Source organism: Anomaloglossus baeobatrachus, chromosome 10 (genome assembly GCF_048569485.1).
Source record: "Anomaloglossus baeobatrachus isolate aAnoBae1 chromosome 10, aAnoBae1.hap1, whole genome shotgun sequence".
NCBI lineage: Eukaryota > Metazoa > Chordata > Amphibia > Anura > Aromobatidae > Anomaloglossus > Anomaloglossus baeobatrachus.
The window spans coordinates 205,058,105-205,078,198 of NC_134362.1; the positions used below are offsets into that span (position 1 = coordinate 205,058,105).

Below are 20,094 nucleotides of genomic sequence, written 5' to 3' on the forward strand. Positions count from 1 at the left end.
TGACACTTGACTCTCTGTAAATGGATAGAGAAATTTAGAAACACCTTGTATTATTGATTTCGTACCATGGAGGAGATACAGCTGTTTGTTTCCATTGGTTACCAGTGGAAACAGTCAGCAGTCTGGTTCTATCATTAGAGATATGACGTAACGACTAAGGCTGTGTTCACACAGAGTTCTCTCCATGGATTTTTCTGCCTGAATTCTTGCCATTTTGACACATTTATTTTTCTTGCATGGTAATTTATGCATTTGTAGTTAAAGGGGTCGTCCATTACTGGACTAATCCCTCATATCTGATATATATATATATATATAGCTGACACTCACACGTCTGGACCCCGAGAGCGTCATAGGCTATGTTGTGAGGTGAAATTTTAACCCCGCGCGTTCTAATTTACCAATCAATTTTGCCCCTATCTACATAATGGGGAAAAAGTGAAACGAAAAGTGTATCTGCACCGTCGTACTGTATTTACAATCACAAAATTTTGCACAGACACCTCATGTGACCCAGGGAACGTCGTAGACTATGTTTTGACAGGAAAATGTAACCCCGCGCTTTACAGTTACTCTCCAAAAAACATGCCTTCATTAAAGTAAATGGAGCCTGGAACTACAGGTTATTAATAGCAGCTGTGATTGGTTGCTATAGGAACAAAAGACATTCATAGTATAAGAAGCTTATATGTGAGGTAATAAGATGTCAGTGGGGAGACGGATAGAGAGAGACAGAGACAGACAGAGAGACCGACAGAGAAAGAGACAGACAGACAAACGGTGAAAAAGACAGACAGACAGACCTGGGAAAGAGACAGACCTGGGAAAGAGACAGACCGACATGCAGACAGGGAAGGAGGAGACAGCCAGAGAGACAGACCTGGAAAGAGACAGACCTGGGAAAGAGACAGACCTGGGAAAGAGACAGACCGACATGCAGACAGGGACAGAGACAGGCAGACAGGGAAGGAGGAGACAGCCAGAGAGACAGACCTGGAAAGAGACAGACCTGGGAAAGAGACAGACCTGGGAAAGAGACAGACCGACATGCAGACAGGGACAGAGACAGGCGGACAGGGAAGGAGGAGACAGCCAGAGAGACAGACCTGGAAAGAGACAGACCTGGAAAGAGACAGACCTGGGAAAGAGACAGACCTGGGAAAGAGTCAGACCGACATGCAGACAGGGACAGAGACAGGCGGACAGGGAAGGAGGAGACAGCCAGAGAGACAGACAAAGATATATGGGGAAAGACACAGACCTTGATAGAGACAGACGGGGAAAGAGACAGAAAAATAGAGACAGACAAAGACAGGCAGACAGGGAAAGAGACAGACAGGAAAAGACAGAGACGGGGAGACAGACGGGGGAAAAGTCAGTCTGGGAAAGAGACAGATGGGGAAAGAAACAGAGAGATAGAGACAGACAAAGAAAGAGACAGACAGAGAGGCAGACGGGGAAAGAGGCAGACTGAGCACATTACTTGGCCAATTTAGTTAGATCTGTGTGGAATATCTGTGGTGTTGAAATATATATTGTGAAATGCTTCTATTAGCTTAGTTTTTGCTTTTTAATAATTACATTTATATCTATTTGTTCTGTGGTTTTTGTGTGCAGAATACATTTTTGTTAATACATACTATTTTGTTACCAGCAGTTATTATCCCGGGCGAAGCCGGGTAGTACAGCTAGTGTGTGCGTATGTGTGTGTATATATATATATATATATATATATACGGTATATATAAAATCTCCCGTATCGGCGCTGTTGCTGTGATTTCCGGATGTCACGTGATGTTATCACGTGTGTACGCTGCTGCTGATCGGCTGCAGCTTTAACAGTTCCGCTGATTAATTGCAGCGGTCATGTGACTTAATGGCACATAACCGCCAGGAATTACAGTGACGAAAACACAGGAAGGTGTGGGTGGGTAAAATACAGGTATAGACCAAGGTGCCTCTACAATACTCCAGAGCAGCACTCCTAATTCTGCAGTCTTGAGAACTCAAAGCATGCAGTGTTTGTGCATCTGGACAGTGTGCGCCCTACTGATTCGCATTTGGAGAAAAGTATTGGATTAATGCATCAGATGTGTGCACTGTGCCTGGAGGAAAGTTTCTCACTGCCGACAGGCTTGTTGATGGTTTCCAATGACAACCGGCAGAGCTGTGAATACCGTCCTGACGTTAAACATATGCTGCAACTCAGCGCCAGTGTAAAACAGACGTCGTGTTAATGCATCTTACAGAAATTACTCAACATTTACTGAAAAAAAAAAAATTAAAGTGGTGCAAAAGGGTAAAACACAGACCCCGTGTATCTGTATGCGGAGTCCTTAGGGATCCAGTAACTTAGCGTGCCGCCATATGGCTTCTCGGTGAGACACTATAGGGGACATGTACTTAAAGGGGTTCTCCAGTAAAAATCAGGTTATCGCTTATCTATGGAATGGTGATACATGATCGGTGGGGGTCCAACCCCTGGGTCCACAACGTGCGGCAATGCGATGAACGACCACACTTAGCGCTGCACTTTATTATTTTTCCTGCAGCCATATACAGAAAGTATGGAGCCGCAGTCAGACATGCGCACTGACACTGCACTTTAAAAAAAAAAAGTGCCCATTCTGGGCCTATTGGTCGGACCCCCACCGATCAGTAAGTCATCACCTCTGGAAAGGCGATACTTTATTTGCCCCGCACAATCCCTTTAAAACCATTGTCCGGTCTTACTATTGAGGCCACTGGTTAAAAGTGTGCCAAAACGAGTATTGTTTGCTGCAGCGGGAGTTTTCGGCTGCAGCACACTTCATTTATGCCAATTGTTGTAGTAAATTTTACAGACTGTGATTGTGCCGACACTCAAATATTGGAGAGTGATGATTATTATGCAACAGAACAACGCAAATCCTTAAAGGGGCTTTATCATTAAAGGGGGATGTCCAGAGCGTCACCAGAAGTGAGCAGTGCCGATGACGTCATGACCGCACACACCTCCAAAGACCTGTGCACCATCGACAGGTATCGCTCACCTGTCCTTTTCAGTAAATTAGGATATGTGCACGCGTTTCGGCAGGGATGTGGGGTTGTGACTAGTGATGAGTGAGCACTACCATGCTCGGGTGCTCAGTACTGGTAACTAGTGATGAGCGGGCACTACCATGCTCGGGTGCTCAGTACTGGTAACTAGTGATGAGCGGGCACTACCATGCTCGGGTGCTCAGTACTGGTAACTAGTGATGAGCGGGCACTACCATGCTCGGGTGCTCAGTACTGGTATCTAGTGATGAGCGGGCACTGCCATGCTCGGGTGATCAGTATTGGTAACTAGTGATGAGCGGGCACTACCATGCTCGGGTGCTCAGTACTGGTAACTAGTGATGAGCGGGCACTACCATGCTCGGGTGCTCAGTACTGGTAACTAGTGATGAGCGGGCACTACCATGCTCGGGTGCTCAGTACTCGTAACTAGTGATGAGTGGCCACTACCATGCTCGGGTGCTCAGTACTGGTAACTAGTGATGAGCGGACACTACCATGCTCGGGTGCTCAGTACTGGTAACTAGTGATGAGCGGGCACTACCATGCTCGGGTGCTCAGTACTGGTAACTAGTGATGAGCGGGCACTACCATGCTCGGGTGCTCAGTACTGGTAACTAGTGATGAGCTGGCACTACCATGCTCGGGTGCTCAGTACTGGTAACTAGTGATGAGCGGGCACTACCATGCTCAGGTGCTCAGTACTGGTAACTAGTGATGAGCGGACACTACCATGCTCAGGTGCTCAGTACTGGTAACTAGTGATGAGCGGACACTACCATGCTCAGGTGCTCAGTACTGGTAACTAGTGATGAGCGGACACTACCATGCTCGGGTGCTCAGTACTGGTAACTAGTGATGAGCGGGCACTACCATGCTCGGATGCTCTGTACTGGTAACTAGTGATGAGCGGACACTACCATGCTCTGGTGCTCAGTACTGGTAACTAGTGATGAGCGGGCACTACCATGCTCAGGTGCTCAGTACTGGTAACTAGTGATGAGCGGGCACTACCATGCTCAGGTGCTCAGTACTGGTAACTAGTGATGAGCGGACACTACCATGCTCGGGTGCTCAGTACTGGTAACTAGTGATGAGCGGACACTACCATGCTCGGGTGCTCAGTACTGGTAACTAGTGATGAGTAAGCACTACCATGCTCGGGGGCTCAGTACTGGTAACTAGTGATGAGCGAGCACTACCATGCTCAGGTGCTTAGTGCTCGGAACGAGTAGTTGGACGCTCGGATCTGCTGCACTCGTGTACCCAATATAATGGAAGTCAATGGGGATCTTGAGTAATGTTCCATACAATCTTCAAGAAAAATGCTCAAGATCCCCAATGACTTTCATTGTATTCGACTTGCGCCCATCCAAGCACCCAACTGCTCGTTATAAGTACTGAGCACCCGAGCATGGTAGTGCCCGCTCATGACTAGTTACCAGTACTGAGCACCCGAGCATGGTAGTGCCCGCTCATCACTAGTTACCAGTACTGAGCACCCGAGCATGGTAGTGCCCGCTTATCACTAGTTACCAGTACAGATCACCCGAGCATGGTAGTGCCCGCTGATCACTAGTTACCAGTACAGATCACCCGAGCATGGTAGTGCCCGCTCATCACTAGTTACCAGTACAGATCACCCGAGCATGGTAGTGCCCGCTCATCACTAGTTACCAGTACTGAGCACCCGAGCATGGTAGTGTCCGCTCATCACTAGTTACCAGTACTGAGCACCTGAGCATGGTAGTGCCCGCTCATCACTAGTTACCAGTACTGAGCACCCGAGCATGGTAGTGCCCGCTTATCACTAGTTACCAGTACAGATCACCCGAGCATGGTAGTGCCCGCTCATCACTAGTTACCAGTACAGATCACCCGAGCATGGTAGTGCCCGCTCATCACTAGTTACCAGTACAGATCACCCGAGCATGGTAGTGCCCGCTCATCACTAGTTACCAGTACTGAGCACCCGAGCATGGTAGTGCCCGCTCATCACTAGTTACCAGTACAGATCACCCGAGCATGGTAGTGCCCGCTCATCACTAGTTACCAGTACAGATCACCCGAGCATGGTAGTGCCCGCTCATCACTAGTTACCAGTACTGAGCACCCGAGCATGGTAGTGCCCGCTCATCACTAGTTACCAGTACAGAGCACCCGAGCATGGTAGCGTACGCTCATCACTAGTTACCAGTACTGAGAATCCGAGCATGGTAGTGCCCACTCATCACTAGTTACCAGTACAGAGCACCCGAGCATGGTAGTGCCCGCTCATCACTAGTTACCAGTATTGAGCACCCGAGCATGGTAGTGCCCGCTCATCACTAGTTACGAGTATAGAGCACCCGAGCATGGTAGTGCCCACTTATCACTAGTTATCAGTACAGAGCACCCGAGCATGGTAGTGCCCGCTCATCACTAGTTACCAGTACTGAGCATCCGAGCATGGTAGTGCCCGCTCATCACTAGTTACCAGTACTGAGCACCCAAGCATGGTAGTGCCCGCTCATCACTAGTAAGGAGTACTGAGCACCCGAGCATGGTAGTGCCCGCTCATCACTAGTTATCAGTACTGAGCACCTGAGCATGGTAGTGCTCACTCATCACTAGTTACCAGTACTGAGCACCTGAGCATGGTAGTGCCCGCTCATCACTAGTTACCAGTACAGAGCACCCGAGCATGGTAGTGTCCGCTCATCACTAGTTACCAGTACTGAGCACCAGAGCATGGTAGTGCCCGCTCATCACTAGTTACCAGTACTGAGCACCCGAGCATGGTAGTGTCCGCTCATCACTAGTTACCAGTACTGAGCACCTGAGCATGGTAGTGCCCGCTCATCACTAGTTACCAGTACTGAGCACCCGAGCATGGTAGTGCCCGCTTATCACTAGTTACCAGTACAGATCACCCGAGCATGGTAGTGCCCGCTCATCACTAGTTACCAGTACAGATCACCCGAGCATGGTAGTGCCCGCTCATCACTAGTTACCAGTACAGATCACCCGAGCATGGTAGTGCCCGCTCATCACTAGTTACCAGTACTGAGCACCCGAGCATGGTAGTGCCCGCTCATCACTAGTTACCAGTACTGAGCACCCGAGCATGGTAGTGCCCGCTCATCACTAGGTACGAGTACTGAGCACCCGAGCATGGTAGTGCCCGCTCATCACTAGTTACCAGTACTGACCACCTGAGCATGGTAGTGCCCGTTCATCACTAGTTACCAGTACTGAGCACCCGAGCATGGTAGTGCCCACTTATCACTAGTTATCAGTACAGACCACCGGAGCATGGTAGTGCCCGCACATCACTAGTTACCAGTACTGAGCACCCGAGCATGGTAGTGCCCGCTCATCACTAGTTACCAGTACTGAGCACCCGAGCATGGTAGTGCCCGCTCATCACTAGTTACCAGTACTGAGCACCCGAGCATGGTAGTGCCCGCTCATCACCAGTTACCAGTACTGAGCACCTGAGCATGGTAGTGCCCGCTCATCACTAGTTACCAGTACTGAGCACCCGAGCATGGTAGTGCCCGCTCATCACTAGGTACGAGTACATGGTAGGATGGAGAGCCACTCTTGTACACTGCAGTTAATAATGTCATACAGACACGGCCATATATCTGAATACTGCTGTGTAAGCCCCTCCTAGATTTACTTCCCCCGCGGCAGAGAATCCATACATCACCCCCTGCACACCCCACATTATAAATATACCGCTCATCTATGAAGAGACGATGCATTTATTAAAACGTGGCAACTCGGCTTTATTATTAGTCTGAAGGTCAAACAAGCTGTAAATGTTCCCATTAAATCAAGGAAGCCCGGGCTCTGGAGCGCTCGTCCCATCGATCCAAAAATCATCTCATCTGAATGGCTCTAAATATTGCCAGTGACGCTCCAGGTTTTAATTCTTTTTTTTATGTTGCTGCTCATAAAGTTTTGTACTTTAAGGGCATTTCACCTTTTGATTGCATTCTGCAGGTGACTGACATCATCATCATCATCATCATCATCCGCTCTGGAAAGCTTCTCCGTAACTCGGCTCATTCACTGCGCGGACTCCACGTGCGTGTGCGATCAGTGTATAGCGGACACGTCATAATCTACGGACGTTTCCACACGGATTTTTTCTATTGCAGACCAATAAATGTCCGAACTTGGTCTAAGTCATGTGAGCGCTTGATCTATAGATCCCGTCTATATACAGTATATCTGTGTGCAGTAAAATACAACCCGGACACGAGAGATCGGCCTCAAATAGAGGTCAGCCGAAGCCTGGTCCATCTGAAAGCCATCAACTCAGGCCCCATACAAATATGCTGGACTCTGCCAAAGAAAAGAACGGGCACAGTAACTCCTCCACCAGCAGAATAGTGAGTGCAGCTCTGGAGTATAATACAGGAGGTAATTCAGGATCAGTAATGTATGTACACAGTGACTCCACCAGCAGAATAGTGAGTGCAGCTCTGGAGTATAATACAGGATATAACTCAGGATCAGTAATGTATGTACACCGTGACTGCACCAGCAGAATAGTGAGTGCAGCTCTGGAGTATAGTACAGGAGGTAACTCAGGATCAGTAATGTATGTACACAGTGACTGCACCAGCAGAATAGTGAGTGCAGCTCTGGAGTATAATACAGGAGGTAACTCAGGATCAGTAATGTATGTACACAGTGACTGCACCAGCAGAATAGTGAGTGCAGCTCTGGAGTATAATACAGGAGGTAACTCAGGGTCAGTAATGTAATGTATGTACACAGTGACTGCACCAGCAGAATAGTGAGTACAGCTCTGGAGTATAATACAGGAGGTAGCTCAGGATCAGTAATGTAATGTATGTGCACATTAACTCCTCCACCAGCAGAATAGTGAGTGCAGCTCTGGAGTATAATACAGGAGGTAATTCAGGATCAGTAATGTATGTACACAGTGACTGCACCAGCAGAATAGTGAGTGCAGCTCTGGAGTATAATACAGGAGGTAATTCAGGATCAGTAATGTATGTACACCGTGACTGCACCAGCAGAATAGTGAGTGCAGCTCTGGAGTATAATACATTACATTACTGATCCTGAGTTACCTCCTGTATTATACTCCAGAGCTGCACTCACTATTCTGCTGGTGCAGTCACTGTGTACATACATTACTGATCCTGAGTTACCTCCTGTATTATACTCCAGAGCTGTACTCACTATTCTGCTGGTGCAGTCACTGTGTACATACATTACTGATCCTGAGTTACCTCCTGTATTATACTCCAGAGCTGCACTCACTATTCTGCTGGTGCAGTCACTGTGTACATACATTACATTACTGATCTTGAGTTACCTCCTGTATTATACTCCAGAGCTGCACTCACTATTCTGCTGGTGCAGTCACTGTGTACATACATTACTGATCCTGAGTTACCTCCTGTATTATACTCCAGAGCTGCACTCACTATTCTGCTGGTGTAGTCACTGTGTACATACATTACTTATCCTATGTTACATCCTGTATTATACTCCAGAGCTGCACTCTCTATTTTGCTGGTTCAGTCACTGTGTACATACATTACATTACTGATCCTGAGTTACCTCCTGTATGTTCACAGTGACTGCACCAGCAGAATAGTGAGTGCAGCTCTGGAGTGTAATTCAAAATAAGTATCGTGATATACAGTATATAGTTAGGGAATGTAGCTGTGCGTAGCATACAATAGGTGAGTTCAGTGCTGGTGTTTTGCAGGTAACTTATGCTCACCCCATTTTGGTGAGGTGCACGCTGCGGTTATTGAGGACCTTGTGCAGAGGAACAATAGAGCATTACATTGCTGCGTCGGTGGAGTGGGATGGTGGGATCGCAGCAATACGCCATCACGTATTTGGGTGAGTGAGCCCTCTTTACAATCCGTGCCATTGATTAGATCCACCATCATACGTCCGCACAGCACAGCGCACCCGTCCCAGGTTCACACATTGCACATTTGTTGCTGGGGATTTGTCAAACCCAATTAACACAGAGCAGAAATCCTGCAGTGGATGGTAGACGTGATGCCCCATCTGGCGAGGAAATACCCTGCACTGTCCGCTGATTTCATACATTGCATTACACCAGTCACACCCCACCAGTATAATATAATAATGGAGATATATTACATTACAGATCCTGAGTTACCTCCTGTATTATACTCCAGAGCTGCACTCACTATTCTGCTGGTGCAGTCACTGTGTACATACATTACATTACTGATCCTGAGTTACCTCCTGTATTATACTCCAGAGCTGCACTCACTATTCTGCTGGTACAGTCACTGTGTACATACATTACATTACTGATCCTGAGTTACCTCCTGTATTATACTCCAGAGCTGCACTCACTATTCTGCTGGTGCAGTCACTGTGTACATACATTACATTACTGATACTGAGTTACCTCCTGTATTATACTCCAGAGCTGCACTCACTATTCTGCTGGTGCAGTCACTGTGTACATACATTACTAATCCTGAGTTACCTCCTGTATTATACTCCAGAGCTGCACTCACTATTCTGCTGGTGCAGTCACTGTGTACATACATTACATTACTGATCCTGAGTTACCTCCTGTATTATACTCCAGAGCTGCACTCACTATTCTGCTGGTGCAGTCACTGTGTACATATATTACTGATCCTGAGTTACCTCCTGTATTATACTCCAGAGCTGCACTCACTATTCTGCTGGTGCAGTCACTGTGTACATACATTACATTACTGATCCTGAGTTACCTCCTGTATTATACTCCAGAGCTGCACTCACTATTCTGCTGGTGCAGTCACTGTGTACATACATTACATTACTGATACTGAGTTACCTCCTGTATTATACTCCAGAGCTGCACTCACTATTCTGCTGGTGCAGTCACTGTGTACATACATTACTAATCCTGAGTTACCTCCTGTATTATACTCCAGAGCTGCACTCACTATTCTGCTGGTGTACTCACTGTGTACATACATTACTAATCCTGAGTTACCTCCTGTATTATACTCCAGAGCTGCACTCACTATTCTGCTGGTGCAGTCACTGTGTACATACATTACTGATCCTGAGTTACCTCCTGTATTATACTCCAGAGCTGCACTCACTATTCTGCTGGTGCAGTCACTGTGTACATACATTACTAATCCTGAGTTACCTCCTGTATTATACTCCAGAGCTGCACTCACTATTCTGCTGGTGCAGTCACTGTGTACATACATTACATTACTGATCCTGAGTTACCTCCTGTATTATACTCCAGAGCTGCACTCACTATTCTGCTGGTGCAGTCACTGTGTACATACATTACTGATCCTGAGTTACCTCCTGTATTATACTCCAGAGCTGCACTCACTATTCTGCTGGTGCAGTCACTGTGTACATACATTACTAATCCTGAGTTACCTCCTGTATTATACTCCAGAGCTGCACTCACTATTCTGCTGGTGCAGTCACTGTGTACATACATTACATTACTGATCCTGAGTTACCTCCTGTATTATACTCCAGAGCTGCACTCACTATTCTGCTGGTGCAGTCACTGTGTACATACATTACTGATCCTGAGTTACCTCCTGTATTATACTCCAGAGCTGCACTCACTATTCTGCTGGTGCAGTCACTGTGTACATACATTACTAATCCTGAGTTACCTCCTGTATTATACTCCAGAGCTGCACTCACTATTCTGCTGGTGCAGTCACTGTGTACATACATTACATTACTGATCCTGAGTTACCTCCTGTATTATACCCCAGAGCTGCATTCACTATTCTGCTGGTGCAGTCACTGTGTACATACATTACTGATCCTGAGTTACCTCCTGTATTATACTCCAGAGCTGCACTCACTATTCTGCTGGTGCAGTCACTGTGTACATATATTACTGATCCTGAGTTACCTCCTGTATTATACTCCAGAGCTGCACTCACTATTCTGCACTATAGAAATATAATATAGTATAATAGCATAGAAACTAAACTTAGTGCGTTGCACCCCCTGTAACAAAGCCGTAGTGGCCATACTGGGAGTGAGTAGCTAATTTGCTGTGTGAGGATCCGGCAGATAAGCGGCGCCGGCGCTGATCATCTCCCACCCTATGGATATAAGGAATGAATGGATTATCTTTTTTAGGGGACCCCTGTCCAATCCGATCGGGGTCCCCAGTCTATATACCAGTGCAAAGACCTGTGTCCCCCCAGCTCCTGCTCACGGAGGACCACAGGTGCCTGCGATGGGTGACCTGTAAGTGTATGTGGGTATAGAACATGACAAACCCATTTAAAGGGCCGGTCAGTCGCAATTAGGATCCTTTAATGAGCTGATCGGAGGAGGCACGAGGGGCTCCCGCAAATCAATAACCATTTATTTCAAACCTGGAAGCAATGAGTCCACTGGAGGGAAATCACGTACACACACACACAAATATTTGTGATTACCACCCGTATACCGGACACATTTTTGGACCAGTAACAACCCTGGAAAAGTTTGGGCAAATCTGAATGTTCATGTTTATGGGAGGGTCTTGCAGCGGGCACCGGTACAACCTAGCTGAGGTCAGGTCGGCCGTGCATTGTCCCTGCTGCTTGGAAAAGGAGCTACATAGATAGAAATTACATTGTAGCCATACTTAGCCCTAAGCATAATCGGGGGGGGGGGCGGGGGGGGGGTGACGTAGGTGACGGGCGAATGATGGGATTCAGGTAGATTTGCTATTTTAATGTCCTGGGGGAAGTTCCACGTCGTTTCAATCAGCTAGGTGGTCTCTGCAAATAACAGGGGGATTATCGCAGTAATGCCAAGTAATGAGCAAAACACGAATGTTACGTGGGATTAGGAAACCATAATGACTTCTTGTCTTGTATACAAATGTGGATCCTTCTCGGCGTTAACCCATTAATTGCATGACAGATGCCGAAATATTGTGCAGCAAATTGCAACAAAGGAGTAAACCGCAACGTGATACAGATACAAAGGATGCCCCATAGACTGATGTTTACATTGTTGCCATTACAGGTTTAACACCTGTAGATGCAGGTGAACTTGTCTAGAGCACCACAAGTCTCAGCAAGCCCTCACAGATACAGTTTATAGCTCTTTTTTATTAACCTAATAAATTTATAGGACCCCCCCGGAGCCATATGAATTGATGCACGTCAATACTCAAGAAGAGTTGGGTTATAACCCTATGTGGCCATATTGGTTTTTACCCAGATTTTCCAGCAGAATAGTGAGTGCAGCTCTGGAGTATAATACAGGATGTACCTCAGGATCAGTAATGTATGTACACAGTGACTGCACCAGCAGAATAGTGAGTGCAGCTCTGGAGTATAATACAGGAGGTAACTCAGGATCAGTAATGTAATGTATGTACACAGTGACTGCACCAGCAGAATAGTGAGTGCAGCTCTGGAGTATAATACAGGAGGTAAACAGGATCAGTAATGTAAAGAATATACACAGTGACTGCACCAGCAGAATAGTGAGTGCAGCTCTGGAGTATAATACAGGAGGTAAACAGGATCAGTAATGTATGTACACAGTGACTGCACCAGCAGAATAGTGAGCGCAGCTCTGGAGTATAATATGGGATCTGTACTGTAATGTATGTACACAGTGACTGCACCAGCAGAATAGTGAGTGCAGCTCTGGAGTATAATACAGGAGGTAACTCAGGATCAGTAATGTAAAGAATATACACAGTGACTGCACCCGCAGAATAGTGAGTGCAGCTCTGGAGTATAATACAGGAGGTAACACAGGATCAGTAATGTAAAGAATATACACAGTGACTGCACCAGCAGAATAGTGAGTGCAGCTCTGGAGTATAATACAGGAGGTAACACAGGATCAGTAATGTAAAGAATATACACAGTGACTGCACCAGCAGAATAGTGAGTGCAGCTCTTGAACAGATACGTTAAAAGTGACTGAATAAGACATTAATAGATCTAATGAAGTGATCTTGCTTCTGGTGGCAATGCATGGAGATGTTAGCGGTCGGATCCTCACTATCAGCTTTCTTATGTGTAGGTGGTAAATATTGAAGCAGAATTGCCAATTCTACTGTCCAATTTTAGCAATTTATCTTTTCCTTGGAAAGCTGGGTGAAAACCAACATTGGCAGAGTAATGCAACCCACTTTTTCCAATGTCTTGAATCAGAAATCATTTTCATGCTGTCACATCTGTATGCAGGATCCTGGAAAAGCTGGGTGTGCATCGCCATGAGAAAATAATGGCAGTAAGTATCTACACAAACAACATAAAGCACCATAATACGGCTACAGATCAACTCTATAATAAAAGCCTGTTCCTCCAATCCTCTATATATTGTATATGATGTGATTGCCGAACTGAGATCTGTTGCTCAGTGTCCTATACAATATCATTAGCTTTTATTTATATATATATATATATATATATATATATATATATATATATATTATATATTATACTGTGCATGTGTGTATATGTGTGTGATATATATATATATACTGTGTATGTGTGTATATATTTTATTATATATATATATATATATTCTCACAGTGCACACATGAGGCTCTTACCAGCTCTGTCCAGCACTTGCTCATTGTCCTATAGAATATAATCTGCTATGTATATACACACAGTATACAGTATATACACATGAGGCTCTTACCGGCTCCGTCCAGCACTTGCTCATTGTCCTATAGAATATAATCTGCTATGTATATACACACAGTATACAGTATATACACATGAGGCTCTTACCGGCTCTGTCCAGCACTTGCTCATTGTCCTATAGAATATAATCTGCTATGTATATACACACAGTATACAGTATATACACATGAGGCTCTTACCAGCTCTGTCCAGCACTTGCTCATTGTCCTATAGAATATAATCTGCTATGTATATACACACAGTATACAGTATATACACATGAGGCTCTTACCGGCTCTGTCCAGCACTTGCTCATTGTCCTATAGAATATAATTAGCCTATATACAGTATATACAGTATATAAACAGTGCACACCTCTTACCGGCTCTGTCCAGCACTTGCTCATTGTCCTATAGATATATAATCCGCTATGTATACACACACAGTATACAGTATATACACATGGGGCTCTTACCAGCTCTGTCCAGCACTTGCTCATTGTCCTATAGAATATAATTAGCTTATATACAGTATACAGTATATACACATGGGGCTCTTACCGGCTCTGTCCAGCACTTGCTCATTGTCCTATAGAATATAATCCGCTATGTATATACACACAGTATACAGTATATACACATGGGGCTCTTACCGGCTCTGTCCAGCACTTGCTCATTGTCCTATAGAATATAATCCGCTATGTATATACACACAGTATACAGTATATACACAGTGCACACATCTTACCGGCTCTGTCCAGCACTTGCTCATTGTCCTATAGAATATAATCCGCTATGTATACACACACAGTATACAGTATATACACAGTGCACACATCTTACCGGCTCCGTCCAGCACTTGCTCATTGTCCTATAGAATATAATCCGCTATGTATATACACACAGTATACAGTATATACACAGTGCACACATCTTACCGGCTCCGTCCAGCACTTGCTCATTGTCCTATAGAATATAATCCGCTATGTATATACACACAGTATACAGTATATACACATGGGGCTCTTACCGGCTCTGTCCAGCACTTGCTCATTGTCCTATAGAATATAATCCGCTATGTATATACACACAGTATACAGTATATACACAGTGCACACATCTTACCGGCTCTGTCCAGCACTTGCTCATTGTCCTATAGAATATAATCCGCTATGTATACACACACAGTATACAGTATATACACAGTGCACACATCTTACCGGCTCTGTCCAGCACTTGCTCATTGTCCTATAGAATATAATCCGCTATGTATATACACACAGTATACAGTATATACACAGTGCACACATCTTACCAGCTCTGTCCAGCACTTGCTCATTGTCCTATAGAATATAATCCGCTATGTATATACACACAGTATACAGTATATACACAGTGCACACATCTTACCGGCTCCGTCCAGCACTTGCTCATTGTCCTATAGAATATAATCCGCTATGTATACACACACAGTATACAGTATATACACAGTGCACACATCTTACCGGCTCTGTCCAGCACTTGCTCATTGTCCTATAGAATATAATCCGCTATGTATATACACACAGTATACAGTATATACACAGTGCACACATCTTACCGGCTCCGTCCAGCACTTGCTCATTGTCCTATAGAATATAATCCGCTATGTATACACACACAGTATACAGTATATACACAGTGCACACATCTTACCGGCTCTGTCCAGCACTTGCTCATTGTCCTATAGAATATAATCCGCTATGTATACACACACAGTATACAGTATATACACAGTGCACACATCTTACCGGCTCTGTCCAGCACTTGCTCATTGTCCTATAGAATATAATCCGCTATGTATATACACACAGTATACAGTATATACACAGTGCACACATCTTACCGGCTCTGTCCAGCACTTGCTCATTGTCCTATAGAATATAATCCGCTATGTATATACACACAGTATACAGTATATACACAGTGCACACATCTTACCAGCTCTGTCCAGCACTTGCTCATTGTCCTATAGAATATAATCCGCTATGTATATACACACAGTATACAGTATATACACAGTGCACACATCTTACCAGCTCTGTCCAGCACTTGCTCATTGTCCTATAGAATATAATCCGCTATGTATACACACACAGTATACAGTATATACACAGTGCACACATCTTACCGGCTCCGTCCAGCACTTGCTCATTGTCCTATAGAATATAATCCGCTATGTATATACACACAGTATACAGTATATACACAGTGCACACATCTTACCGGCTCTGTCCAGCACTTGCTCATTGTCCTATAGAATATAATCCGCTATGTGTATACACACAGTATACAGTATATACACAGTGCACACATCTTACCGGCTCTGTCCAGCACTTGCTCATTGTCCTATAGAATATAATCCGCTATGTATATACACACAGTATACAGTATATACACAGTGCACACATCTTACCGGCTCCGTCCAGCACTTGCTCATTGTGCTATAGAATATAATCCGCTATGTATACACACAGTATACAGTATATACACAGTGCACACATCTTACCGGCTCTGTCCAGCACTTGCTCATTGTGCTATAGAATATAATCCGCTATGTATACACACACAGTATACAGTATATACACAGTGCACACATCTTACCGGCTCTGTCCAGCACTTGCTCATTGTCCTATAGAATATAATCCGCTATGTATACACACACAGTATACAGTATATACACAGTGCACACATCTTACCGGCTCCGTCCAGCACTTGCTCATTGTGCTATAGAATATAATCCGCTATGTATATACACACAGTATACAGTATATACACCGTGCACACATCTTACCGGCTCTGTCCAGCACTTGCTCATTGTCCTATAGAATATAATCCGCTATGTATACACACACAGTATACAGTATATACACAGTGCACACATCTTACCGGCTCCGTCCAGCACTTGCTCATTGTCCTATAGAATATAATCCGCTATGTATATACACACAGTATACAGTATATACACAGTGCACACATCTTACCGGCTCTGTCCAGCACTTGCTCATTGTCCTATAGAATATAATCCGCTATGTATACACACACAGTATACAGTATATACACAGTGCACACATCTTACCGGCTCCGTCCAGCACTTGCTCATTGTGCTATAGAATATAATCCGCTATGTATATACACACAGTATACAGTATATACACCGTGCACACATCTTACCGGCTCTGTCCAGCACTTGCTCATTGTCCTATAGAATATAATCCGCTATGTATATACACACGGTATACAGTATATACACAGTGCACACATCTTACCGGCTCTGTCCAGCACTTGCTCATTGTCCTATAGAATATAATCCGCTATGTATATACACACAGTATACAGTATATACACAGTGCACACATCTTACCGGCTCCGTCCAGCACTTGCTCATTGTGCTATAGAATATAATCCGCTATGTATATACACACGGTATACAGTATATACACAGTGCACACATCTTACCGGCTCTGTCCAGCACTTGCTCATTGTCCTATAGAATATAATCCGCTATGTATATACACACAGTATACAGTATATACACAGTGCACACATCTTACCGGCTCTGTCCAGCACTTGCTCATTGTCCTATAGAATATAATCCGCTATGTATATACACACAGTATACAGTATATACACAGTGCACACATCTTACCGGCTCCGTCCAGCACTTGCTCATTGTGCTATAGAATATAATCCGCTATGTATATACACACGGTATACAGTATATACACAGTGCACACATCTTACCGGCTCTGTCCAGCACTTGCTCATTGTCCTATAGAATATAATCCGCTATGTATATACACACAGTATACAGTATATACACAGTGCACACATCTTACCGGCTCTGTCCAGCACTTGCTCATTGTCCTATAGAATATAATCCGCTATGTATACACACAGTATACAGTATATACACAGTGCACACATCTTACCGGCTCCGTCCAGCACTTGCTCATTGTCCTATAGAATATAATCCGCTATGTATATACACACAGTATACAGTATATACACAGTGCACACATCTTACCGGCTCCGTCCAGCACTTGCTCATTGTCCTATAGAATATAATCCGCTATGTATACACACAGTATACAGTATATACACAGTGCACACATCTTACCGGCTCCGTCCAGCACTTGCTCATTGTCCTATAGAATATAATCCGCTATGTATATACACACAGTATACAGTATATACACAGTGCACACATCTTACCGGCTCTGTCCAGCACTCTGATCCTGCACTCATAGTTGGCGGCTTGTTCCCTGTCCAGGGTCCTGATCACAGACACTTCTCCACTCTCCGCATTGACTGCTATAGGAGACTGTTCTGTAGGAGACACCAGTTCATACCAGGGCTCCTGGAAATCTCTGGACACCAGGGTGATGATGACTGAGCCAACCGGGATATCCTCCGGGATGGACACAGCAGTGAAGGACTCGGGGAGCTCAGGTGACCTCTTTTGTCTGTACAGCCCTAGAGCATAGTCTTTTTCAGATACAGAAAACTTTTTGACCCTTGGACTAATCTCCACTTGTAAGGGTGCACTGACCAGAGGTGGCTGCCCATGATCCCTGGCGAATAGGGTCAGGTTGATGGTCTTCTTGAGGTTCAGGATGGACTCTACCAGGACCACCTGTCCAGTTTTGGGGATGACAAAGAAGTAGGAGCTTGCAGGGTCAGCAAAATAAAGCAGGTCGGCATTGGTGCCCTGATCTGGATCTTCTGCCTGGACTCTGTAGACCACAGACTTCAGCCCAGTGGTCTCATCCAGGCTGATCCTTGATTGATTGTTGGAGAAGAAGTGAGGAGCATTGTCATTCAGATCCAGGACATACACAGTGACCAGTGCCAGCTCTGTTACTATGTGCTCTGAGGACAGGCAAAGTTTGCAGCATAGCCCCAGTCTGAAGATGTACTTGGACTTGTCTTCCCTGTCCAGGATCTGGGCAGTTTTGAGGGACATCTGAGCATACCTGTGGTGGAAGTAGACCTCAAAGTGCGAGTCCTTCTCCCCTAGCAGCTGCAGGTGCCACTTTCTCCCGGCCACCTTGGAGCACCAGGGCTCTGGACTTATCCTGTTTAGGTGGATGTTTATGCCGCTGACTTTTGTCCCTATAGGTCTGTTCTCCTGGACAGATCCCGAAAAAACAGGTCTCTTGTGCTTTGCTCCATCACTCCCGGCAATTGCAAATGTCACCAGAAGCAGCAGGGAAGCGGTGGCGATGCCCCCCGGTCGGCTGGCAGTGCCCATCATCCCGTCCTCGGAGCAGCTCCTGCAGATCGGTGCCGGCGGCAGCTGGAGGCAGAATGTAGACGCTTCAGTCCGTGCAGTCTGCGCTCCCACCTCTGGGTGGAGAGATCCGAGCAGCTCCCATCAGCACAGCTGTGGATTTCCACGCCACACACTCACACGCGCAGCATTTCCCAAGCAGCAATGACACATGGACAGGATCCAGGCGAGGTGACAATCTCCCGACAATTACCTGCAGGGTTCCAGAGTCAATGCTGTGACAGCCATAGAAAGTCAATGTATCATCACAGTCACTAAGTAAACTACCATGCTACAGTACCCACTCACAGCAGCCTCTAGAGTCACTATTACTGCTCATATTACCCTTCACATTCTTAATTTCTAGTGCATAATAATGGCCCCCTATTGTGCCCAAAGTGACAATATTATGCTCATGCTTCTTGTTCAATGCTATTGTCCATTCAAACCATATGACAGCAGGTCATTTGTCCTGTCACCCATCATGTCAGCAGACCATTGACCAGTCCCATCTCCTATGCTCAGGATGTTGTCCTGTCACCCATCATGTCAGCAGACCATTGACCAGTCCTGTCTCCTATGATCAGGATGTTGCCCTGTCACCCATCAGGTCAGCAGATCACTGACCAGTCATGTCTCCTATGCTCAGGATGTTGCCCTGTCACCCATCATGTCAGCAGACCATTGACCAGTCATGTCTCCTATGATCAGGATGTTGCCCTGTCACCCATCATGTCAGCAGACCATTGACCAGTCCTGTCTCCTATGATCAGGATGTTGCCCTGTCACCCATCAGGTCAGCAGATCACTGACCAGTCATGTCTCCTATGCTCAGGATGTTGCCCTGTCACCCATCATGTCAGCAGACCATTGACCAGTCATGTCTCCTATGATCAGGATGTTGCCCTGTCACCCATCATGTCAGCAGACCATTGTCCAGTCACGTCTCCTATGCTCAGGATGTTGCCCTGTCACCCATCATGTCAGCAGATCACTGACCAGTCACGTCTCCTATGATCAGGATGTTGTCCTGTCACCCATCATGTCAGCAGACCATTGTCCAGTCACGTCTCCTATGATCAGGATG

At 45.6% G+C, this 20,094-nt stretch overlaps 1 protein-coding gene across 1 annotated transcript in view; it reads right to left on the minus strand.

Annotated features, from left to right (window-relative positions):
- The window catches only part of LOC142254840 (neural-cadherin-like), a 184,631-nt gene extending 165,590 nt beyond the window's left edge, over positions 1-19,041 (minus strand). The window contains exon 1 of the mRNA XM_075326173.1: positions 17,951-19,041. Within this exon, the coding sequence (XP_075182288.1) occupies positions 17,951-18,992 (1,042 nt within the window). The 5' untranslated portion in view covers positions 18,993-19,041. The remainder of the gene's footprint in view (positions 1-17,950) is intronic.
- Positions 19,042-20,094: the final 1,053 nt, after the last annotated feature.